A 26,278-nucleotide genomic window follows, 5' to 3' on the forward strand; every position below is an offset into this window, starting at 1 on the left:
AGATTCAAAAACTGAAGTCATCAACTCCTGGGTAGCTTTTACAGAGTAGCTAAGTGAAACTAAATGATTCAAATGTGTTGTTTTTTTTGGGGGGGCTCCGTAAATGGAAAAGGTTATTAAGTATTTTTTGGGGGAAATGAAATTCTGATTAACAACATTGAACTTTCTGCCACTTTACTTAGGATCTTATTTTTTAATGTGCTAGAACGAAATGTTCCGGAGACATCTAGCGTGTCCTTGAAAAACATTCCATTGTTTGCGCATTCTTTCTCTTAAAACACTCGTTGCTACTGAAGCTCACAGGCTGGGGCTCTAAGTCCAGAGAGATGCTAAGGACATCTCACATTATTCACTGACGCATTAAGTCTCCCACAGAATTGATTTTCTCTAAATGGATGCCAGTGAAAACCTTTAGGGCTGCTGATGTATCACGCCGCAATTTGATCAGTTCATCCATCTGCGTGTTTGCTAGAAAAAGTGCATCGCACGACTGGGACAATTAAATCACAGAGAAGTTGTGAAGAAACTAGAGAAGAGGCCCCTCGTGTGGTTTCCAGCTGACAACATGAGGGAGTCGTGGTAGCAAGTCTGCCTTTTAATCCAGGCCTTACAAATGGTCAACGTGAGTTATTTTAATTGAATTCAGGAAAGACTGATCTCAAAATCTCTTTGATGTATCGCCAATTAATTTCACAATTATTCTTTACAACACGAGTGAATTATTACTATACACCTCATGCTGGTTGAGGGCCACGGAAGCTTTGGTCAAATCAAAGGCACCCATGAAAGAACAGAAGGTGGTGCAAAAAATTTTGGACCCTACGACTAAAGATGGGTTTGGGCTCGCCTCCCATACATAGCGTATTAACAGTATCACCTGGAGCAGTTCCAGGTTCCAGGTCCAGTTCCAGGTGCAGGGTCTAATCTGCAAGCACGTTGTCCTGCGTTTTTGGATAGATGAGGAAAAGAGCCTCCAGAATGGCACAGAGTCTTTGCCTTGGACCGGCCAGAACAAACTGCATAGATTGAAAAAATTCTGAAATGCAAATAGATGTAAATAAGCTGCAGTGGCCCGTGGAGGAGACAAAACGTCTTCTTGTCCTGTGGTCCTTGGCGGAGACACAGAAGCAGCTCGAGGGAGTCGCACGCATGTTGAGGAGCGTATTGTATTCACTCGAGGAAAAAAATAAATAGAAACCAACGGCCTCTTTGTGAATCAACAATAAAAGGGGGCAAAAAGCAACAACATCAGCCTGGATTCCTGTTTTCGTCTGAGTAGTGAGAGTAAATCTGCACCAACAGCACAAATATGTGGTTAACTCACCTGGTGGCTGCGTGCCAAGTCCAAGGCTGGAGTCGGAGGAACCCGGTGGGAATTCACAGCTCCGGCCTCTCCAGCAGGGTAATTCCTGAGGGGGCAGTAGCTTTGGCGTTAGCAAAAGGTGAGCAAAGCCCTCAAAGAAAAAGCTGAGTGAAGGGGATGGAAGAGGAGAGCCTCTGGCGACGGCTAAAGAAGATGTGACAAGAGCTGCGGGGGTGTCGGCTGATTAAAGAGGCCGACGACAGTAGAGGACCGAGACATGGGGGGGGTCTCCTCTATCAGTGGGACATGTCGAACATTTCCATTTTGTGGGGAGAAATAAGTTCATCCTGAAGGTCACTCTCTTTCTCTCTCTCTCTCGCTCTCTTTCTCTCTCTCTCTCTCTCTCCTTCGTTGCTCCTCCTTGTCCAAATTCAAAGGGTTTGACTTGACTTGATTTGAAAGAGTTTTTCACTCAATTCTTTCAATGAAGGCAACTGTGTAGTTTGAACTTTGACATTCCATCGTCATCCTCCTTGCTGAACAATAGAGTTCTTTATTTATACAATATATGCATGTTTATTGAGTCACACTCAGTCTGACTACGTTGCATCAAAACCTTGACTTTTATATTCATCTCTACAGCATGAAAACGTTCAAGTCTTACAAAGTTGTTAGTGCTTACACGTCAAGTGAGGTGAGCCTTCACTTGACGTGTAAGCATAGGTTGGAATTATTTCCATCTGGCTACTGACAATTTGTATTTATCATCTTTGGTCGTGAATTAAGATTTTTTGTTCAAACTTTTGATCATTATCTTTTCAGTTTTCTGATAAATAATAACAAATTCCACACCAGTCGTTCAGCGTCCGAGAGTGAAAAATCTCAAATCTCCGATAAAGTGCCTGAGTTCATTATTCCCATCATCCCTTTCTTCTTATCTTCGTTATACTTACAGTCTGGCTCCCTCCTACCGCACGCAGCCAGATAAGCAGCTTTCCTCCGCGCAGGTTGCGTCTGGAGTATGCAGGAGCGCTTGTTTATAATGTGAATACAACTCCTGCTGTTATTGATTCTGCTCAAGAGATGAGCCCTCTGGGATTTTTTTCCCTGATGTTTATGCAGGAGAATGGTGATGCTTGCTAAGTGGAGGAGAGACAATAAATCAATACACAAGGTGAGGGGAGAGCGGTGCAAAACATCTTCAGCTAAGGACTGGGTTTCAAATTTTGTTTTTTGTTTTTGTGTGTGTGTGTGTGTGTGTGTGTGTGTCTGTGTGTGTCCCTTTAAATGTGAACTAGGGGCAGAGTGATCAGCCCAGAACTCTTTGGCTCATTTATCTCTGCAGTGCGTCTTGAGTCCTGTCGCTGTTGCACTCAAAGTGTAAAGAGTTAAAAACACTTCACTGCACCAAACGTCCTTAATTTCAGCACAGAGAAACACCTCCTACCAACTAATAACAGCATTTTAGTAAAGTTAAAGGTCATCGGATTGAACAGCTGGACACATATACATACTTTAAAATGCAATGAACAGTGGAATAACTGAAAACTGAACTGAAATGTTGATTTTTCAAAATATTTAATTTGCGTCTCCAGTTTTGAGTCTGGCAGAGGGAAAGAGTTCCAGGCTCCAGGAGAGGCACTTGAACGCAGCTCCAGGCCAGAGCGGTTATTTTGGCTGATTCAATTACAACATTGGCATTCTGAAACAGACTGGACGGCCATCCAGCCCTCACCAGACCAGCAGCATGGAGATGTGTTATGTTAATAGTCTGGTTTTCTGTTTTTATTCGGCTCTTTGGCTGCAGTGCACTTCAATTCCTAGATATTTTCCCCTTTTTTCCTCAGTGAGACTGTGAACTGTTACACGGATTAGAGAGTGTCAGCAGAGCCTCCATGGAGACGGGAGGCGACTAATGACAGGATTTCAAATGTGGCACAATTATTTCTTAATGTTGAGGCACCAGAATAGAAACAAAACATGGAAAGCGTGTCTAGCTGGTCAACCGTCGTCCTGGGTTTTGGTTTTGTCATGAAGGTCAAACGTAAACAACCTTACAAACAATTTTGTACATTTCTGCAATATCATACCATATGATAAAACATGTGTATTCCGTTTTCTTTAAGTGGGTGACAAACAACATGAGGAGGTTAAAAAAAAAATCCAAGTCCATTTATGAATCCTAAACAGTGGGAAAGAGTGTGTGTGTGTGTGTGTGTGTGTGTGCGACGGTGGCGGCAGGCAGATTAAGCTGACGGCGGAGACAAGAGGGACGGAGGGCACGAGCGCGGCCACATCCTGCGGTTGCCATGGTGAGGGAGGGAGGAAGGAGGCGAGTGAAAGGAGAGTGAATTATCATTCAGCGGGCTGCACTGACAGTGTCCCCATCACCGGCTAATCAATGCTGCTGGCCCTCCTGCACACATAAGGAGGGAAACGACACCCCCGTTAGTCGTCTTTCTGCGAGCGGCAGGTGAGAGACCCCCCTGACGTCGGCGCTGCCTTCAGAAGTCAGCGCCGCTGAATATGGAGGCGCTCGTTTGAGGAAAGGACAAAAATAAATGGAGAAGAAGGCCACACGTTGTGCCTTCTTCTTTTTTTTTTTTTTTTTTTTAAGTTAACTGGAATTGAGTATTGAATTTTAATGTGCTATTTCAACCCCTTTATATTTTTGCAGAATTGCTGCAAAGCAACAATGAATGCTTCACTTTCTTTTTGCACGTCCATCTGGGACCCTGGAATCCAGTGAACCTTCTGAAAATACACCATCTATATCCTCCCACTAATGGAGCCAGTTCATTACAGCTCCAGGCTTCTGATTGGTCCGAGGGCAAAACCTAGACCCCACCCCGCTGCCCCGCCCTCTCAGTGTCACTTGGCCCTTCCCCTCCTGTCGTGCAGGTTTGAGTTTAGTCACAGGATGATGAGAATATTCCTGCAGTAATGAGAGCGCAGCAGGGGTGAGAGTGATGGACCAGACAGAGCTCAGAAGAAGGGACACGTCATGGAAATAAGCCCCCTTTATTCAATACCGATTTACAGTTTATATAAAAATTACTTACATTTAATACATTTCTTCAAAATACAAGCAGCCAAACGACATACAAATCAAATACAAAATTATAAAATTTCTTATATTTATCATCTTCCTTTTTCCAAAGTAACAGATGTCTCTTATAACCTCTTAATAACCTCTTTTTTTTTGTAGCTGTGGTAAATCTCTTCCGCGTGTATATCTTTAATCCATCTGTTGACCTATGAGAGCTAGAAAAATATGGTATTCAGTATCTTGTCTCTTCAGTGTACAGTACAGAAACTGGGAATCTGAACAGAGGACATTCAAGGTGGGCTTCGATGCCATTTCACCAAAAGGACAGCGTGTGTGTGTGATCAGCGCACTGAGCTCGGGTCCCACAGAGATTGCGGGGGGGGGGGGGGGTTGAAGTCGCCACACCTGCCCAATCACACTGAGCATTTGAAGACGACTGCTGTCGTGCGTGCGGCCTTCGCTGGAAATACGGTCTTGCAGATCTGTCAGGTACCGTGGCAGAAAAAGCCGTAGGAAAGGAAATCAGGGTCTCCACTGACATAGAATGAAAACAACGTCAAGGAACCAAAAAAAAAAAAATACAACAAAACAAGCCTTAGAAACGACCCACTCAAGTCTTTCTCTAGCGTACTCTAGATTTGTTTTCCGAAAAATTGAGCCGACCCGCCAACGTCACCGTCTCAAAACGACGGCCGTCCGTCTGTGTTCCGCTAAGACTAGGAGAGCGTGGGCTACAAATTCAAGCGTCTGCGTCTTTTACGATTTCTTTTTCTCTTAAACTGTGCACACGTGTGGCTTGTGGTGTTAATAACATTTTTGCAAGTCAGCAGCTTTACTTTACGCGTGGTACGGTGTACAGTGTAGCGTACTGTGCAACTCAGGTCCGACAAACATCAGAAAGAGAGGGAGGGGCAAAATGAACTTCAAATTAAAAAAAACAAAAAACAAACAAACAATTTTTCGGCACACCAACAGGGGGAGGCGGGACGTTATGCTGATGCTAAAACAGTAAAACCTAAAGTAGAAAACGTCTAGTTTCCTCCGTCGTATTATACATTGTACAATGCGGTAAAAAAAGGAGTACAAAGTGTAAAGTTAGGCTATGCGGCGGTTTCGTGAATTGTCCCCTCGAGTTTCTTTGGGAGTAGCTCTCTCCGCTCGTCGATACTGATGACTGGCTTCCGGCAGTTCTGCCCGTCGATGTAGATCTTTGCATACACTGGGTTGGAGTAGTTCATTGGCTGCGGAGTCGGAGGACAGCAAACAGAAGAGGAGGGAGCGTTAGGAACTTATTACTATGCGTTTTCAGCGATAAAACCATTTTTTATTTTTCCGAGACGCGTTGCTTAACTTTGGAAATCAAAGCCTTCAAGTTTCAGGCGTACGAGCCAAGTTTGTTTTTAGTTTTTTGTTTTTAATAGACGTGTCGTACATGTTTGGCTCGGTTTGTGCCGCTGCATTTATTTTCTTGGCATGGACGGCTGTGTTTCGAGTGGCATTAATGCTCTCAAGTCTGCTGCCAATTTCAGATCGGCGATAAAGACCAAGTGCCAACTTCCTGCTTTGGAAAACCGAGACGCAAAAGGGAGATTTTACGCATTAGGAGGAGGCGGAAAAAAACCCCAAATACTTTGATATAAAGTGAGGACGTTTTCACACCTGCTTTGTTCCAGAATCAATCAATTCCGTAATTGTGCTCCCAAATTGATTTGCACGTGGGTGGGATTTGTGTCGACAGTGCACGAGCGCAAAAGCCAAAGGTCCAAAGGGGCCAAAGGTCACGACCTTACTGTTCCGTCTCATGCCTGCAGGCCGGGGTGACGTTGCCATGAGCTGAGACTCAACTCGGCGCTGGGAAGACGTGAAATGTCTCGTTGACATTTGGCCAGTTTTCACCACAGTTTGTGCACGACGCACACAAAAACGAAAAAACGGTGACGCTGACAAAATCCGAAAGATACAGATGAGGGCGCCGAGCGCCCCGTCGAACACAGGAGGTACGAGACCTTTTGTCTCTCTCTCTTTTTTTTGGACAGACAATCCTTCGGCGCCTGTTGCCAGGCAGCACATATGAGATCTGTTTTGCTCTGGTTGTGTTTTGCCGCAAACAAACTACTGCAGAGTTCGAACTCAGACAACCTTTTCGCTGCCAATCTCGACCCGGTCGCCGCGTTCCGCATCACGGCAGCGCGACTGCTGTGTCCCGAACGTCCAGACAAACTGACCCGCAGGGGAACGCCCCCCTTCCTTCAGAACAACGCCTCCAATCGATTCAGGTCTAAAAGGATCCTGAGCTGCTGATTGCTGGAAGAACAGCGAGAACTGCAGAGACTTTGTGGTTTTGTGTGTGTATTGTTTAGCTAAAAACTTCGGCAAGGTCTTTAACTGCAATTAACTGCACCTGAAATAGAGGAAGGATGGAAGTGAACTTCAGAAAGTGTCAAAGGAGTTGTAACTTTGCGATGAACTCGCGGTTAAATGTCGGGCCGGGTTGATCTGCAGGGATCTCGTTAGAAAACCAGGGCCAATGAAAATTGACGAATGCAGCTCCACCATAACTATCAAGGTCGGTCGAGTATAACTTAACAAAGTAGTACGGAGACGAGTCCAGTCGCATGCATTTCACACCAGATGATTGTTAAATAACATGCAAGACAAAACTTCATGCAGACAAGCGTCGCTCTCACACGACACACAAAAGCAAAAAGAGTTTTCTGGCTTCACATGTGTAAAACTGTCTTCACTAGCCCTGCATATTGTAAAGTATTATGAACAGGTTGATTCAAGGCAAGCAGAGGCAGCGGCTTGGGTTCTGGTGCTTCAAACTTCTGGTCGACTGCCCACGTTGCCTTGAATCAGACTGACCTGGATGACATGACCACAGTGAACCAACTGAAACTTTACACAATGATTGAAAAAACAAAAAAACAAACAAAACTGAACAAAAAACTGATCGAAACGCACTAATGAGAGTTTTGGAAACACAAAGTGAAGTGAGCAAAGTTCACCTGTCCAGGAATGACCTCCTTGGGCACAGAGTTCATGCCCAAGGTGCGAGGGTCACTGGATTGTACACACCAGCCCTGCAAGATAACCAACAACCACCTCCGGTCACACAAGCAACACGGCAACAAAACAGTTGCATGCAAATAACGACAACGCGATTGTCCTTCTGCCAAACACTGCGTGTGCAGTGAACAGAGGTCAGATTTGTGAGGCCGATCAGAACGGCCGTCACGTGTTTCCATTTTGCGTCGCGGCGGCGGCAGCGGCAGCGGCGGCGGACCAAAGGAGGCGGCGCAGCTCGCGGCGGCTCTTCATCTCTGCCGCTTCGCAAACGGCCGCTGGAAATGTCAACAGTGCATCAGCACTGGGCGTCGTCGCAAATGTAAACTTCAAAGTGCAGTAAATGAGGTAAACAGAGCCTCGGGGAAAACATTATTTTTTGTGGATTTAAAAATGCAACTTTAACGAGCGGCTCAGCTGATATTTGGTCGTAAAGACGGAAAGAAAAAGATTGAGAGGCTTCTGTTGGTGACACCAACATCCGTCACCATTAAGCTGCAGATTTGAACACAATTAATAAATAACTGCATCAGTTTCGAGTGCAGTAGAGATTTCAGAGGTTTTTGCTTTTGGAGAACGAAGGAAAAAACGATCAATACTAACTGGCATGAATAAGTGTTTCATGTTTGCAAACACATTTCACCTCTACACAACCTACCAACCGCTACACACAAACACACAACCACTCCTATCTGCTGCAGCAGCTCCAACCTTGTGAGGGTCCAGTGTGAAGTTGGGCCGCAGCAGGCTGCCTGCGTCGGCGTGGTTGTCGTGGTCCACCTCATACATGTTGTATGACGGGTTGCCAATCTCCACGTTTATCCCTCCGTTCGTCATGGGCTGCCGCTGGACGCGTTTCCCCCTGAGGTGGGCGGAGGAAAAAAAGAAAGAAAAGAAAATCACATAATTTTTCCGCTTTCCTGGCAGCCTCGCGAAAAACAAATGGCACAACGCTCAGGACGCATGAGACTTACACAACGTCGCCGTTTGTAACTGAAATTCTGAATTCTAATCACAGACTCAGCCTGGAACCCGAGTTCTTCCACCATCAAAAGCTCCAGAGTGTAACATCCATTGTCTGCCTCAGCACAAAGTCTCTCTCTCTCTCTCTCTCTCTCTCTCTCTCTCTCACTCTCTCTCTCTCACTCTCTCACTCTCTCTGCACTCGCGACTTTATCATTTATTTACTTACCGTTGCCTCCGTCTGCAGATGTAAACACCCACAACAACCGTCACAATCAAGATTACCAGCAGGACCAGAGGCACGATGATAGCGATGCTCCCTGGGAGACAGACAGAGGACAGATGGTGTGGAGAGATGAGGAACGATTGAAAGGAGGAGGAGAGTTCAGATGGAGGCACGCGGCATGTGGCTGCGCCTCGCACAGCGGCTTCAGAGGAGGCGGCTAAAATAAAGATACATACATACATACATATATATATATACATATATATATATATATATATTTTTTACTTTCCATTCTATCCCCTCGGGCTCAGCTGCCTGCACACTAGCCTCTATTTGCAGGACAGCTGCGGTGTGAGGTCGCGCGGTGAAGGTAAACACTATGAAGCCCGGCAGCCATTTAAAACGCATGCACATTTTTTTTCCGCGTTACAATTCATTCATTTACTTTAGCTTAGTTTTCTTAGCAATGATATGCGCCTCCTGTCCTGTCAGTGAACCTCCCAGAATGGAGGAACGTCCCTCGTTTGCTCCTTTCTCTCACTCTGTTGGTCAGAAAGTGTGTGCTGAGACGCTCAGCACTGGGAACCGGCCCTTTACGATGTCATAAAGGGCTCTATTACACTGTTGGTTCTGGATTCTTTGCTCACCTTGTTGTTTTATCCCCCTACAAACATGTGGAAGGTCAAATAAGGCATCATTTGTAATCGGGAAGCTAAAAAACAAGCCTTTTTTGTAGAAGGCTATAAAACAGAGGGTTAAATCTGCCGCGTTTGGGGGAATTGATTGTGTGCAGCTGCTCCTGAATGATAAAGAAGAGAAAGTGGAGGCCACCTCCAGACTGTCTGAGTCTGACTGCACTGATCAACATCAGAGTGGCATCATGGCGCAACTGCAGTAATACAATGTGGAATGCCCACTAACTGGGCTTCCATGGAAATTATTACATAATGCTATTCCTATTATTGACCAAAATATGAAAAATATATCAACACATATGAAACATTTAGTGGAAAAAAAAACTCTGGCGTGAGTAATGACCAATGCACATTGATTCCTGACTAATGAACCTCTAATGAACGTCACCGCGGCTCTTCTTCAGTCATTTCACAAATTTTTCCCCCCTGTTTTTTTTCTCTGTGCCAATCAGGATCAAGTCCAATCCATGCGACTGTAGCAGGTGCAAATGTGTTGTAAAAAAAATTGCAGGTTTAATTGGACCCAGCTGCCTGATTCATTAATCTATCTATTTTTTAAAAGCAGGAGCTCAAAGAAATATAATGTATGCTTTCGTTAATTATCCAGGAAATGTGAGTCCCGTCATTGGCAGTACTCACCTCCACTTGTATTGTCTGATCTGCTGCTTTTAGGGGCGGGGCGTTCACACTGTGTTCCCGCCCAATTGGCAGAACATCTGAAAAGTGAGAGATTAGAATCACCATGAAGAGATTTTCATTATTTCTCATTGAAAAAACATCAAACTTCGGGTGCAAAATGAAGTACAGATATGAGTGACTGTGGCTCAGCACTTTGATAGAACACAACATTAAACACCACCTGAACAGAGAGCACTATGCACACGTCACATTGTGTGTGTGTGTGTGTGTGTGTGTGTGTGTGTGTCAATATGCATGTTAAATATTCAGCGTGAGGAAGAAGGAGATAATAAAAACAGAGGATGGGAGAGGGACAACAAGCCGTCATCTCACTTGTGTTCCGATGGGATCCGATGGGTGTGGTGATGTATGACCCTTGTTAGGAGGAGGTGAGATCTAATTCCACACGACTGACGCAAATGGGTCTGTGTAAAGCATGACTGATCTGGGCGGGAGGGGCGGGTGCCGCCGGATGATGACAGACTGAAATTACCCTGAAATTACATGCATCTAAGAATCCAAACGTCGGGGGGGGAGGGGGAGGGATCGGAAAAATAAGAATGCAGCCCCCCACCCACCCTGCCTCCGGATGTAGTGAGGAGTGAATCACGCCCTTGCAGGAGGAAATGTCACGGTGACACCAATCTTTAATGGAAAATGGAGCCGAAGAGGAGTCTGGTCTCCTCTGGGAGGTGCAGACCGCGTAAAAAAGGCAAATTCTGTCGGGGAATGAGGGAAATCTCTTAACCTCTGTTGGGCGGTGGGCACCAAAGCAACAGCAATTACTGATGCAAGCCCTCCGCCGGGGAGGAGGGGACTGGGGGGCTCTGCGCATTACAAGATGCCTCGCGGATAATTATGCATTCGACTTGCCGTCATGCACGGGGGTTGCAGATGCACACACGGACGGCCACAGCACAGCGACGCTGCGGAGCTTTGAGTTTCCACCCCCCTGGGTTCCTGCGCGCTGGGTGACCGCTGCATGGGATGGCTGGATGGTTGGGTGGGTGGTTGGTTGGGTGGGTGGGTTTCAGTGAGGGGCAGCGGCGCTACTGAGCCCTGCAGCAACCCCGTCGTGTAATAAGTGCCGCCTCAGCTAATACCTGCTCGGAATAATTGTGAAATAATTAAAGCAATTCAAAATAATAGAGCTTCCTGCTGCTTGTCGTCTCACGAAAGCCAATCATGGAAATACCTGACACTTGTTTGGGTTTTTTTTTAAATTTATTTTATGTTTTTTTTTTCTCTTTGCTGTCAGCCTTTGTAAACAAAAGCTGCAGTTGGGATATTTTATGCGAGTGGTTAATTTGAGCCTGTAGAGCAACGATCAGTCAATCACTGCTGGCCCTGTCAGTGACTCAACTTCTATGTGGCATGAAGGCAACTTTTGATGCAAGTCTATTTCTTGATCAGTCAGTAACTCGTTGACACTCGATAATGAGCGCTGCGAAATAATAAAATAGAGCAAAGGTAAAATATCAACATTTGAATGATTAAAGTTTAATTAGTTTGCAACATGTTGCATCTTATGTGAAGTTTGTCTTTTGACATTTAATATTTATTAATTAGACTTAATGTATTTATATTGACTGAGAAACAAACATGATTGGAATATGGTATTTTTACAATGTCATATACATCCACTACCAGTCAAAGGTTTGGACACATACTTCTGATTTGATGTTTTTTCTTTCATTTTCATGACTTTTAAAAATTGCTGACTAAATAAAAAAAGAGAGACATAACTCAAACAAGTTTTATATTTTACAGTTGACGATCGACAATAGCCACCCTTCATATAAAATATATATAACACAAGATATTGAGCCATTGAATATTTTTTCTTTTGCAACATTAATCCACATATCTTGCTCATATATCTGATGTATTCAGTGTGTATGTAGTCAAGATCAAGAAGAAACAGGTGCGTCCAAACGTTTGACTGGCAGTGTACATATTTCCCTGCCATACTTATTAGATTTTTGTTTATCCTATTCACCAAGATAAACAGAGAGGCGGCTTTTATTCATGCTCTGTTCAAAATAATGACTCTCCTAACATTCTTTCCTTTTCCTGTCGCCGTCTCAAAAGTCACAACCTCACCGGCACTTATTACAAAAAACCAACGTTGCCACAAAGCAGGCGCCGGGACGAGCAGCCCAGCAGTGTCTGTCGGACTGAGGCTGAGATGGAGCCGGATGGATCTGGGGTGGTGGGGGGTGCAGACAGGGAGGAGGGGGGGGGGGGGGGGTGGTGGTGGGTGAGTGGGCTCTGAGAGCAGCTGGAGAGGTGAGGAGGACCTACTTGCAGCGTGGTTTGTTAAGAGCTGTTAATGTGCACATCCCCTCATTCTGACAGAAGTAATCGCAGGGGTTGGCCAGCTCATCACAACGTTGGTTCTTGAACCCTGACGTGCAGCTGCAAAACATTGTGTTGGGAGTGACAAGAGGGCCCAGAGAATGTACACCGTTCAACCGCTGGCTGCTAAACCACCACCGGAAACACCGACACACTGACCCCACTGTTCACTGTGGACTCGGTCCAGGTGGAGGAACTCAACTCTGCTGTTTAGTCAAATAAATAAATAAATAAATGAACAAATAAAATGTACACATCAATTTTATTTCTCCATAAAATACAAGGACATAATCTGCAGGTGTAATATGTTAATACAGTTTTCTGAAAATATTCTGGACAAAAGAAAAGAAAAAAAGTAGGGCTGCCCTTGACAGTTGAGAAAAAAAATACTTCACTTGTTGCAGGAAGTAGAAAAAGAAAGAGGAAAATGAGAGAGAAGGAGAAGAAAAAAAAACTCCCCCCATCCTATTTAGGGCCGTTTTCTTTAAGGTCACACAACAACAGTCTGCGAGCTGCATTTCTTATGTCCTTCCACTTCTAGCAGTGGCGTTTTGCACTTCTCGGCCCCCGAGGCAGGGGGAGGGAGAGAGGGAGAGGGAGAGGGAGAGAGAGAGAGAGACAGAGAGAGTCAGACGGGTAAGTGGGCGATGTACGCAGATTTAACAGCCACGGCGGCTGTTACACCGACGCAGTGGAGGAGCCGAGCTGTGAAGCTGGCGAGGAGCCAGCGGTCGCTCGGGTCACGTGATCTAATCTGACCTTCAGAGGGTTTCTGAGTGCAGAGGTCAGAATGACGTCTCCTCACACAAAGGCTCTGTCGCGGTCCAGCGCTTCAAGAGCTCAGTGTGCCGCCTGCACTTGAATGCCAGTCTCTCTTGGACGAATGAATTCCAATACGGCCATCTTTATCTCCTTTTACAACGCCCCTACTGGTCAAAGACTGGAACTTCCAACCAGGAGGAGGCTGATTGAATTAGAGGGGTGACGTTCCAAACAAACCGAAGCAAGTTTAAGTTGCCACTGATAAACTTCAGCGCATCAAGTGTGACCGGAAGGGCCCAGAATCCTCTTAAGACGCATCCCTCGGCCACGAGCGGATGCTTCAACTGCAGAATATCACCAGCGGAGGAATTAGCGAGAGCTTAATGCTGTTAAAACCCCCAATTTTATTCTGAAACTTCCTCCTTCGAATCAGGTAACGTGTTTAATTACGACATGGCCGGGGATTAAAAAGTGTTGATGCAGATCAGAGAGCATTGTTGGCTTTGCAGGTCTCCACCACAGAACCTTTTGTACCCGCTGCTCCTTTTTCTGAGTCTGATGCAGGACAATTAAAACCCGACGGCCCCGCGGTGAAAAGGTTTCCCCGCCGTGGGGACGACAGGATGCAATGTGCACTGACTGGGAGGATTTGGGTCAAACATTATGATTTCTTTGCCCAGACATATCTATCATCCCACATAATCTCTGCTCTTTGCAGCAAATAATAAACTGCATTATCGGGATGTGTTAACCTCATCAAATGAGATAGGATCATTTGCATAGAAATTGATTCTATCCTGGAGGAATTTGTGAGCGATGACCACAATTTTCGGTGGAGCCAATGGTGGACAATGGGCAGTTAAAAAAACCCAAAAAAAAAAACAGACACACACATACACACACTCAAATTTGGCCTTTGAAATGGATTTCCAATTTCCTCCTTGGAGATAAGACGGAGCTGCATGTGATTATAGCCGAGGTGGTGCTCATTCATTCATTCATTCATTCATTCATTCATTCATTCATTCATTCATTCATCTAACGCTCTCGCACACAAAGATCCACCTCGCAAACGCCACTCACATTTTTTTGTCTGTTTCAAGTTTTCCGCCGTCAAATCTCCTGGCATGTTTTACTCCTGGTACATATTCATTTTTTTTCCCCTGAAGGTGGGAGTGCAGGAGGGGGGCTCAAACTTCTGAAAAAGCCACTTGTGAGAAATGTCAGCGAGGCCTGACACAGCGCGAGTCGCTCACAAGGACGAGCTTTGAAGGAGGGGCTGGGAAGACGTCTCTTATCTGCCTGAACTCCTTAAGCCACGGGCGGGGGAGGAGGGGGAGACAGGAGGAGGGAGGAGGAGAGAGGTGTCACCGGGCATGAGGAGGGGAACCCCCCTGCTGTGCCGCGGCATCGGCGCAACAACATCAAACCCTCCGTTGGACGCAAAGCTCTTCCTCCTTCGTTGGCAGACACACACGCATGCACACGCACGCACACACACACACACACACACACACACACACGCACACACGCACACACACGCACACGCACCTCCCACTTCCCTTGGCCCATTAAGCGGCGACTTACTGGCAGAAAGGCAGACTGGTGTCGGGGTCCAGGTGACAGGTGCCGCCGTTGTAGCAGTATCCGTCACACAGCTGGCAGCTCGGCGCGATCCGGCCGTTGGTGCAGCTGGAGGGTGAAGAGAAATAATGGCGGGTGAGCTGAACCAGCGGAAATCTTTACTTTTACAAGAAGAAGAAGAAGAAAAGACAAGGGGAGGTGGTGGTGGGGGGCAGCTTTCAGCAGATTGGTGAGGTCGTTCATGCAGAGGCGGCGACTCCACCAGGCTTCTAATCCTCAACTGTGAGGATTAGAGAGCCATCATTTAGGGTTCAGTGTTATGGGTCCTCCAAGCCACTAGAGGGCAGCCATGAGAAATTTAAAATGAAAGTTGAGGGTTACTACAAGTGTTGATTAAGTTGACAAAGACTCTGAGGGAGGGAAACAAACAGCTTTTGCACTCTAATTGACATTTTGTAATAAGTTATGTTAATGCAAAATTAAATAAAGTTGATTGTGATTTTTTTTTATTTGAGTTTACGCCTTAACAATACGTCCATCAGCCAGTGGGAGCTCAACAAAGCACTTTGTCACAGCAGCAGCAGCCTTCAGCGCAGCCTGAGCTGAACTAGCCAGAGATATTTTTACATTTAATTACATGACTTCATGCGTTAAAAAAAAAGAAAGAAAAGAGAGGAGAACATTGCGAGGACTCACTTGCAGACCACGTCTCCCGTCTCCTCGTTAATAAGGCAGGGCGCTCCGTGACAGCGGAGACACTTGTCCACCTCGCACTTGTTTCCCTCGAACCGGGCCGGGCACACGCACTCCACGCTGCCGCTGCTGGACAGCGTGCACGCCCTGGAGTTCACGCAGTAGTGGTGGCAGATGTCTGTTTAGAGAAATAAAGAGACGCAGAGGGAGAAAGAGATGAGTGCGCTGGAAATGTAGCTTAAGCTGCTCTGATTGGAATTGTATGAGGCTTTAATGGAACTTAATTATCCCCATCAAATGACGTCTTAGCCACAGATGAGGAACGCGCTGAACCCCCCCCACCCCCACAACACCCCCGGCAGCGTGCAAGAGTAAAAGAAAATACTAATGATGATGATGATGACGATGATGATGATGCACACACAGTCATTTTCCCTCCTGACAAACAATAATGACCGAAGAATGCCAGACGGAAACGTATTATCGCGTCGGCCCAGAAACGCCCACAGGTTGTTTGATTGTGTTAGCCGCCTTGTGTTTATCAGCAAAACAGAGAGCGTGGGAGACGGAGGGGAGGAAAATACCAGAGGGGGTCGTTTTGTCTCTTGCTCGCTGAGAGCCAACTCTGAAATTTATTTTTTCTTTCTTTTTTTTTTTTAAATGTTTCACGCGGCCTAACTGAGTCTGGATCAGCGCTGATTGTTTCTGCCGAGGAGTCGGGGAGGCCAATATCAATCACACTGAGGCCACAGCCATTGCTTCTTGTTTTTGTTGTTGTTGTTGTTGTTGTTTTTTCCTCTGCTGCGACTCACGGTGGAGACAGCGCTCCCCGGTGTACTCGGCCATGCAGCGGCACACCGGCTGGTTCCCCTGAGTCACGTCGCACGTGCCGCCGTTCATGCAGTAGTTGTCGCAGATCCTGCGTTCGCAGAAGGGCCCAGAGAAACCGACCGGGCAGCGGCAGGTGGGTTTACCTGGGCAGAGGAAGAAAGCAGAAAAAGACAAGGTCATTGGCAATTGACGTAAAAGTGAAAAAAGTGTTTCCATGACCTACCTTAATATGGATACATCTTAAAAAAAAAACAAACAAAAAAAAAACACCTCATGAGAGGTGTCAAAACCTTCTGGCCATCTTTGAGAGGGTTTTCCAAGTTTAGGTGTTTGCATGGCCAGTTTTTTATTGCGATATTTAGGTTTTGCACAATTCTAGGGGTGATGGAAAGGCAGCTCGTGTGACACTTACCTTCTCTTTGCCACTACATGCAAACTGCTCATAAAGTAGATTAAAGAACATCTCTGACTGCTTTCTACATGAGTCGCCCTCGCAGGGTTTCTTGTCATGTGGCTTCCTGCCAGAGGGGACTGGGGGGTGCGGTGGGGGCAGAGGGGTGAGGGAAGGGGAGGGGCTTTTCTTCCCTCTGTCAGGGAACATGTATCATGAAAAGTCACAAAGCCCAACCTGGCAGACTGCGCGGCGCCTTGGCTGAGCGAGCCGCGTGAAGGGCTAACACCCAGGAGAGCCGGATTTATGTCCCGCGGCACGTCGCCCTAACGTTTCGGAATGGCGAGCCGCCACCACGGAACCTCGGCTGCCAGGGCCGAGGCCGGGAGAGTCACTTTTTTCAAACGGCGGGAGTCAACTGCCAGAGAAGATTTCTGTCAGGCGGCGGTGGAGGAGTGAACGGCTGCTGGTTTTGAAGTTACTTAATTCCCTGACTATTAAACGGTTCTGGAGGGTCCGGAGGGAGAGAGCAGGGCGGGTCAGCGGGCAGCCTGTGGACTGCAGGGGGGAGTCGGAGGAGCTGGAGGGAAGCCAAACAGAAAGGCCATGGGAATCGAACCCCCAACCTCCTTGCAGTCAGGCCACGTTGATGACTGCTGCGCCACCAGAGTGACTGCATCTATTTATACAAGTTTGACTTCAACACTCTGAGGAGACGTTTGATGTGATTACGGTCTCCCTGTATAAGAACCCCAATGTACCTGTTTTAACCTGTTTTTAACTTGTACAAATGGCAATAAATCTCTAATCGAATCGAATCAAATCTCATCGAATCCAAAACAAATTCAAATCAAGCTTTTTTTTCACCCCGGATGCTCATTTTGCCAAAGTGCACGCGCGTTTGCACGTACAGACGCGGGCTGAAGAAGGATGCGTGCGCGGCCAGGCAGCCAGAGGATTCAGCTGGAGGCTCACATTCATCACAGCCACTCTGACACAACGTGCTGCTCCGGGCCGACTTTTCTCTCTTGCATCTTGTGAGGTGAGATGAGATGCACTGCGAGTACAGACGAGGAGAAAAAAAAAAAAAAAAGCACGACCCACAGCGTGTGCCACAGGCGAGGGATGAGTGTGTCCCATTTAGTTACTGCAGCATTGGTGAGTCACTGACTTGCTGCTTCCCTGCCAGCTCTGAGCTCAGGGCACCAACGCAAAGATATGATTGTATTCCGACGCTGTGTCCTTAACACACTAGTCCCGTACAACAACAAGGCCTCAACGTATTCCTGTGCAGAACACAAGAGCTTATGGGCAGTTTACCAAAGGTGGCGGCAGAGGAAGCGCAGCAGGCGGTTTCTGTTGTTTTCTTTTATACTGTTTTTCTTTCTTTGTGAAGAGATGAGAAAACTGCTGCTGCCAAGTGACGCCGGCTGCACTGAGCGTTTGAACTCCCAGGCTCAAGATATTTAAAATTTAGTGCAGCAAAATTTCGATAAAATGTATGTAGTGAGTAATTTTTTCTGCACAAACAAACAAACAAAATGTTGCGCTGAGATATAAATTCCTGAAATCTGCTCTGAGAAAATGTCCATGAAAATTCCAAAAGAATTTCTTCACCGTTCAAAACCAACATATCAGACTATTCATAAAAATATACAATGTATAAAAAAACAACCCTACATAATAGCGGAAAAAAAAAAAAAAAAAAAAAAAGGTTTTGGGACACATAAAAGCAAAAATAAACATATAAAATAGCTTAAAAGCAAAAAAAGAGAGACTCTAATTTGGTTTAATTGCAGTGGGAGCAGCCAGGAGGAGTGGGCTGGCGGGAGGCAGCAGGGAGGCTCTTTGGAATTGAGACAAGAGTCTGTCTGTGGCACTTTTCCCAGCAGGTCTGCTCCTTCTGGGCCAGCGGGAAAACACACTTTATTTACACGTACGGTGCTTATTTTGAGGACTCACCCAGGGGCGAGCCCATGCAGGTGCCTCCGTTTAAGCAGTAGTCGGTGCAGTGGTTGACCTCGCAGCGTTCCCCGGAAAAGTCCGGCCAGCAGTAGCACCTCCAGTCCCCTTTCTCGTTGGACAAGCAGCGGCCGCCGTTCTCGCAGGGAGGACGACACAGTTCACCTTGGCAAAAAAAAAAAGAAAAAATACAACACAAAATAAACTAACAACACTTTCAACGCCGACTGAGACAATCTTTCTGCGGTCGCCGACGTGTAAATGAGGAAAACAGTGTTTCCATGACACTCTTGCGATATCCGTCTAAATGGATCCGTCTTTTTTATTGTGATATTGAGGTTTTAAGAAATTCCAGGGCTCAGGGAAATGCAGCAGTACATATACAATACACACACACATCTTGACTCTGGCCTACCTGAGATGACGGAGTCAGCGCAGGTGCCGTTGACCAGCACTTTCCCCTCTGGACAGGTGCACCTGGCGCCGGTGGGGTTGAGCAGACACATGAAGTCGCAGGTCATCCTGAGACACGGGTTGGGTGCTGCGGAGAGAGCGAGAGCCACTGTCAGGCGGCCTCGGCTGAGAGAGGAACAACAACGACAACGACAACGACAACAACAACAACAACAATAACGACAAAGTTATGTTCTGAAGTGGTTTGGCTCCCTCAGAGAAAATCTGTTTATTTTCTCACTTTTCTTTTTACTCCTTTTGTTGTGAGGTCACGTTAAAGAGGAACAGAGTGAAGGCAAATTAACAATTAATCACAACTACACAATTCTTATTTTGAATTTCCCTCCCGTCTTATTCAAACTGGAGAGGTTTATAAGCCGGAGTGCTTGGACTGAATGGCGAAGGGTCAGACTCACTCTTGTTTACCCGGTAAATAAAAGCCCTTGAGCCTCAAACACAATATCAAGCAATCAGCTTTTATGCAGCAGGCAAAGACATCTCAAAACGCTTTACACAATCACAGAGAAAACCAAGTGACTTCTATCATCTATCTACCCATCTATCTGTCCATCTGTCCATCTATCTATCTAATAAAAACCTCAATTCATCAAGGGAGTTTCTCTGAAGTATAACCGCAGATCACGTTAATACACATGCAGCCACTCCTCACTTGCAGGAGCCCTTCCATAACATAGATAGAGTTTTTGTTGTTATTTTTCAGCTGTTTTCAACGACGCTGAGTTGCTCCGAGCAGAGCGGTGAAGGTGACGCCTGCCGTCTGACCTGCCGCTGATGGAACAATGTGCTTCTCTCAGGTCTCGTCCGAGGCTGTCAGAGAGCAAAGTGACTTTATTTCCTTTTAATTACACACCCCGGACACCAGGGGGGTTTAATTGAAAAGCTGACCTAGGTGCGACTTTGTAGAAGAGGTCTGGATGTTGATAAACGCTCAGTCTGCACCTCCGATTGGCCTCGTTTAACACCAAAGATCCTGCTGGACCTCGTTTTTATCACAAAATTGCTACACAAACTAATGTGAGATTACTGTGTGGTTTAGCCGGTCGAGCCGCCGCTGGAAGTTATTACACTCAGTGTTGAAATAAAAGAACTTCTTCTGGGTCCAACTTTGACCATTTGAAAATAAGACTATGGTTGCTGTGACTAATGAGGCTCAGGAGAATGACACAGCTGCTCTTTAAGTGCCAACCACCCCCCCCCCCACAAAAAAAAAAAACAAAACAGCTGAGCAAGACTGAGGCGTCTGATGCTCTCTAGCCATTACGAGCTGAGACGTAATAAATGGCCGCTAGTGGCTCGGCTGCACGAGGACGCTCTCGCATCGATCCACCGTCTGAGTCTGGCTGAGATTCCTGCGTGCGCAACTTTTTATTTTTCTTATCAGGTGACGCGATAAAAATCTTCAGACACACGCTTGAATGGCAAATGCGTCTTTGCGAACATGTTATCACCTGAAACGAAGAAAGGAAAAAAAAAAAAAAAGAAAAAAAAAAAGGTTCAGGGCTCAGACTGGGCTGCCCCGACTTGTTCTTGTTCAGCTCACAGTTTGAGAAGCCACTGAGCTGCAGGAGCTGAAAGTAAACAGGTATCCACACAGTTTCAGTTTTATCCTGCAGGTCGTGCAGCTGCAAGCCCGTCTCAACCTTCAGGGTAGGCGCTGTATTATTGTGGATTTATTATTTCAAGGATTTGACAAGTGTTCGATTCTCTGTTGCTGAAGTGTTTCTGTCCCTGATGTCGCACTTGTTGAACGTGTTGTCGGCGCCCGTGCACCTCATCTACATTCTGAGTCGCCAGACTCTCAGCCTTTCTGACACGCAAGCACTTCACTCCCAGTTTATCCTCTCATCTCTCCCAACTCCCTTTTCAATCATTTGACTGGCTGATATGTTTTACGAGAGCTCACACACCGCCACCGCCGCCGCTTACCGTCCTGCTGTTTGTGGCGATGGGAGATCAGGACGTTGGTGGGCTTCTCCAACCCCAGGCTGAGGAACTCCACCTGCTGTTTGCCGTACTTGTGGATTTTAAAAACCTCGTGTGTGAGTCCAGTTCCGTAGATGTAGTCTTCAAAGATATCGATCCTGTACGGCTGGGAAATTCCTTACGAACAAAACAAAAAAAGCAACAATTAAACTGATGGCCAGTCACGTGAAAGAGACAACTTTGTCTTCAGTTTCAGGCTTTAGAGAGAAAAGACGTTTGTTTCCAGAAGCAGATAGAAGAGGGAGAATTATTTGAATGATACGCATTGGTTTAATTTGCAGGTTTCATTTGAGACTTTAACTCGTAAGAAGAGTGAATGAGTGTCAAAGTGCGTGTTTACCGTGTCGATTACTGATGGTGACCAGCGGGTCCGAGCCATCCAGCCTCATGCTTCCAATGTGCGAGAGCTCAGGATCTGCCCAGTACAGCCGCTGGTTGAAATAATCGATGGCCAGTCCTGCGAGAGGAAGAGGAGGAGAGATCCACTTAGCCGGGAAATTGCACCGCAGTCATGGAAGAATCCAACAGTGAAGCGGGTGAAGATATCTCTGTATGTCGCTGGCCCACAGACCTGCAGAGACACACTAGCTCTTTATTTCCACCCCCCCACCCCCTTGCCTCGTTTTTGTTTGCGTCCCACATTCATTTTGATTACAGTGCCATCCCTTCTGTCCCGGTGAGCCCGCAGCAAAGTGGCGCCGTGCTTACGTTACATTTTTTAAACTGGTAAATCACCTCAACTTTCCCCCCACGAACGTCTGACTGCATAATAATAGAGCACCTGGGCAGGGCGGTTTAAAATGGGCTCGCCTTTTTCTGCGGATGATGAATTCCTCCGGCTGTAACCTCGACAGGGCGCGGCGCCGCTGAATTAAAAGAGGCCACGGCGGCGCCGCACAACTAGATCAGCGCCGAGCGACAGACCAACACATCCACGGGAGCTGCGAGGTTTTCCTTCCTCACTGGTGAAACTCCCTCGTTAGAGCGCCGGCCCTTAAACTTAATCACACCGCGGCTGCACTTTAATATACCGCCCGTGTGCGTCGTGCATACGGGGATATTTATGTACATACATCACATAAAGGTCACGACCCCATGGCAAGCGCACTCATTAAGCAGGTTACAGATTGCACAGGCTTCTCTGCAACCTGCAACAACTGAGGAATGAAACACAAGCACCGCTATAACCACCAGCCTCTGAGCTCTCATTATACAAAGGGATATACTGTATATATCATTTTATTTACACAATTTTTTTTTTACCTTGTGCTTTTAATTTTCAACAGTTAAGACGACAGTTAAGTCTCCTAATAACGGGTGTATTGGAAATGTCTCATTATTTCCTTTCACAGTCCAAACAAACATTGAACAAAAGCACTCAGTTGTGGAAATCATCCCTTTGTGATGTCACGAATGGCACTGTTCCCTTAACAACACCTGCCCCAGGGTCAAAGTCTGCGTCTTTATCTTTGTTTCCTTTTAAATAAGGGGACGAATCAGTTTCATCTGATGGTTAAGAATGTTTTTGCAAGGAGACTTTAAACACAGGGCTAAATATGCTGGTTTCTGGATCTTTGGATTTTATTTTTTATGTCCTTTGCATAATCCCACTTTTCTCTGCATCTTAAAACGTGTTCATCCTCAGAAAATGTAAATTCATAAACCACACAAATTTGGTCAAGACAATTTAATTTAATTTCAAATCCAATAGTATCTGTTTTTAGTATTTTTTTTCCCCCCACACCTCCACCACGTTGAAATAAATCAGAGTCAGTTTGCGAGCAGACATACTGACCAGTGGGCCTCCGGAGGTTCTTCTCCAGGATGACTCTGCGTAAGGAGCCGTCCATGGCCGACTCCTCCAGGTGGGAGTGATCGCCTATCACGCTCCAGTACATCATCCTGCAGCCAAGACCAAAAAACTTTTTTTTTTGTTTCAAGACGTGTTATCTCCACAACGTGATCATTTTGTGCGTTGTGTAGTGAGCATTGTTCATGTGTACAATCGCTCATGCCGTGCAGCCTGTGAAAGCCTTTTTGTCAACGCGGTGCCTATTGATCACAAGTCCACTGAAGCAGATTTCTGTGGCTGAAAAAAGTGTGTCCTTGCAATCATATATAATGCCGCACAATTATTTCTCTTTTTAGAACATTTCGGCTTTTAGCACCTACTTGAAGATAACGAGCATGTTTTGTATAATAACCTTGTGCTGCGAAAAAATAAAGAGTGATGAGATGCAATAATGACCATCGAGTCAGTTTCTTCTGCAAGTTCAAATTTCTCCAGTGACATTGGCAAGATAAAAGCCTGTTGGATTCTTAAAAGCCAACCTGTTGAACTCTGTGGGCAACATTTGGTACCTTTTAAGAGAAAAACAAAAAAACAAACTTTTTCTTCTGTGGCAACAACCTCCATTTCATTCGGCAACTTGGACATTAAGGCCAATACGCTTCTTTTTATGGTCGTGCTTGGATATTTATTTTGCCGTTCTGTGCAGCTCACCCTCTGGCCGGGTTGACGGCGATGGCGTACGGTTCTCCTGCTATGTCGGTGATGAGACGGGTGCAGTTGGGCCCCTTCAGTTGTCCCACGTTGATGGAGTAGCGCAGCTTGGTCCAGTGGGCCGTGTAGTAGCTGAACCAGTGCATCCGCGAGTGGTCCGTCCAGTAGATGTTGCCCGTGACCCAGTCGGCCGAGATGTCCCTGGGACGCCGGAAGTCGGAGCACTGATGTCGGAAACAGGAGAACAAAAATCAGCCGGACCACCGCGTTGTGGATGTTAATATTTTCAACACTGCTCAGTGTTCTGTGCCTAACTGCTTAACATATTGGGTAAATTGTCATTATGGAAGGCAGATGGATGGATGCACTGACGAGTGCATTGATGGACGGATGGATGGACGAGTGGATAGATGGTTAAACGGGTGGAAGGATTGTGGTTAGAGGGATGATGGAAGTATGGTAGAGAATGGATGAATGGATGGATGGATTGATGGATGGACAGACAGATGGATGGATGGATGGATGGATGGATGGACGGACGGATGGATGGAGGGACAGATGGATGGATTGATGGATGGACGGACGGATGGATGGACAGACGGATGGATGGATGGACAGACAGATGGATGGACAGACGGATGGATGGATGGATGGATGGATGGATGGACGGACGGATGGATGGATGGATGGATGGATGGACAGATGGACTGATGGATGGATGGATGGATGGATGGACAGATGGATGGACAGATGGATGGATGGATTGATGGATGGACGGACACATGGATGGATGGATGGACAGATGGACGGATGGATGGATGGATGGATGGATGGATGGATGGACAGATGGACGGATGGATGGATGGATGGACAGATGGACGGATGGATGGATGGATGGATGTAACCCTTGTACACGGCGACATGCTCACAATGTTTTTGCTGTGCGCTTTGGCCTGGCCTTTGTCCAGCGTGTCCTTGTAGAAAATCCCTCCGGGGTTGAACTGCGTGGCCCAGATGAACTTCTGGTGGTGGAGCAGGGTGTCCATGCCGATGATGCGGGCGTTGTCCTCGATGTGGGCGAGCAGCTTGTGGCCGCTGCTCTGGTTGAAGGGATGCACGAAGCTCCGGATCTCCGTGTCGTTGGCCAGGTAGAGCACTCGCTCCTCCGGCCCTTACAAACAACACGGTAGATGACAAGCAAACGTCACACGATGCCTTCAGGGACTTTGGCCATTGTTGCTGGGCTGGACGGCACTGAGGGCGGAGTGAAGGGAAAACTCTGGGCTCCCACCTTTGGCGACGCAGTTCCCGCTGATCTCCTTGTAATTGCGGTCGCAGGTGCACTTAAAAGATCCTTTGGTGTTGGTGCAGTAATGAGGACAGGTGTCAAACTCAAGACATTCATTAATCTCTGGAAAAAGAAAGAATACAAAGTTTTACTGAGACGCAGGTTCTCTGCTGAAATTAAAAGGCTCTGTCGTTGCTGAGTTACTTTGCACTCGATGAGTCGTGAAGAATAAAAGCACATCTTGCAGCGTAACAGTCAAGTTAAGGCCAGGAGTGTGTAAACGAGAGAGTGAGAGTCGCATGGCTGGCAATAAAATGCACTGCGAGCCTCCCTCCGCTTCTCCGTAGTTAAAGTGGTGCGGCTGACTTGACGGCAATTAAGAAAAAAAAAAATAAAACGTGCGATAGGAAAACGACAGGAAGGCAATCGTTTCCGGTTTTGAGGACCTGCTACTCAGAGTGAAAAGCGGCCAAATATCAGAGTCGGGGGAGACACTTCAGACAGGAGGAGGTGACGCCAACTGCAACTTGTAGACAGCAAACGTGTTCATGTTTTCGGGCGTGCACTGAGAGCGTTATGACTAGTTTACTTCACGACTCCAGTGGCATCATTAGCGCTAGCGCCGCAGCCGCGCAGCTAATTATATATTTCATATATGAGCGCAACAGCAGCAGGAGCTGCCGTTCAAATGTCCTGTCAGACGGCTTCTGGTGTAATGAGAAGGGCTGCAGTCTGGAACCACAGAGCTCAGCGCGACGTGTTTTGACGTGGCCTGACACAACTGAGGTAAACACGTTTCTTTTGAGTCCATATGGATGATTTTTTATTTTAAATGTATTTTCGTTGGCCCACATTTGTATTCAACATCTCGGTGTTACTTAATGAGCGTCTCATTATAATTAAACCCTCTGGATTTTCCTTTTCATGTGACACCTGACAGTATTAGCGACTAAAGCCTCATTGATCCGGTGAACAGAAACGGCTAATTACCTCGGCCAGTGACAGAATGTGGAAATGTTATTACTATGGACGGGCAGAACAAGGGAGCAGATGAAAAAAAAAGAAGAAAAAAAAAAAGTAATAATGAGACATAATTCACCTTCACACTGGCCCGTCTTTTGGTTCCTCTTGAATCCAGACTTGCACTGGCAGACGGCGTTGACATTGGTCTGGTTGCAAACGGCGTCCTCGCCGCACGGGTTGCTTTTCTTGCCGCACACATCACCGCTGGAAACTAACAAAAAGGCAGGCAGGAAGGAGAGTGAGGAGACGGTCGCCCAGACACCTGCCGTGATTTTTTTCTTTTTGATGTGCGAAAAAGCCAGGAGGGCGTCGTCTCGTCGTCTCTTTCATTCAGGACAACAACATGCAACGCACCTATTACCATAAATATCAAAACACCAAACGAGGAGAGGCCCCGCCCGTCTCCTTCGAGTCGCTCTTTTGATGTCCCCCTCCCACACACACAC

General features: G+C 46.5%; 1 protein-coding gene across 1 annotated transcript in view; it reads right to left on the minus strand.

The window, feature by feature from the left end:
• Positions 1-5,114: 5,114 nt before the first annotated feature.
• The window catches only part of lrp1bb (low density lipoprotein receptor-related protein 1Bb), a 162,882-nt gene continuing 141,718 nt past the window's right edge, over positions 5,115-26,278 (minus strand). The window contains exons 75-92 of the mRNA XM_076040321.1: positions 25,909-26,043; positions 24,813-24,932; positions 24,451-24,692; positions 23,522-23,745; positions 22,814-22,920; positions 21,359-21,475; positions 20,962-21,135; positions 18,977-19,102; positions 18,562-18,726; positions 16,190-16,351; positions 15,381-15,555; positions 14,688-14,792; positions 12,285-12,398; positions 9,942-10,018; positions 8,611-8,701; positions 8,130-8,280; positions 7,361-7,435; positions 5,115-5,593 (exon numbers count right to left, since the gene is read on the minus strand). Coding sequence (XP_075896436.1) covers positions 5,453-5,593; positions 7,361-7,435; positions 8,130-8,280; positions 8,611-8,701; positions 9,942-10,018; positions 12,285-12,398; positions 14,688-14,792; positions 15,381-15,555; positions 16,190-16,351; positions 18,562-18,726; positions 18,977-19,102; positions 20,962-21,135; positions 21,359-21,475; positions 22,814-22,920; positions 23,522-23,745; positions 24,451-24,692; positions 24,813-24,932; positions 25,909-26,043 — 2,501 coding nt within the window. The 3' untranslated portion in view covers positions 5,115-5,452. The remainder of the gene's footprint in view (positions 5,594-7,360; positions 7,436-8,129; positions 8,281-8,610; positions 8,702-9,941; positions 10,019-12,284; positions 12,399-14,687; positions 14,793-15,380; positions 15,556-16,189; positions 16,352-18,561; positions 18,727-18,976; positions 19,103-20,961; positions 21,136-21,358; positions 21,476-22,813; positions 22,921-23,521; positions 23,746-24,450; positions 24,693-24,812; positions 24,933-25,908; positions 26,044-26,278) is intronic.

Source organism: Nelusetta ayraudi, unplaced genomic scaffold (assembly GCF_046127955.1).
Source record: "Nelusetta ayraudi isolate G7.1 ecotype Tasmania unplaced genomic scaffold, CSIRO-AGI_Nayr_v1 ptg000060l, whole genome shotgun sequence".
NCBI lineage: Eukaryota > Metazoa > Chordata > Actinopteri > Tetraodontiformes > Monacanthidae > Nelusetta > Nelusetta ayraudi.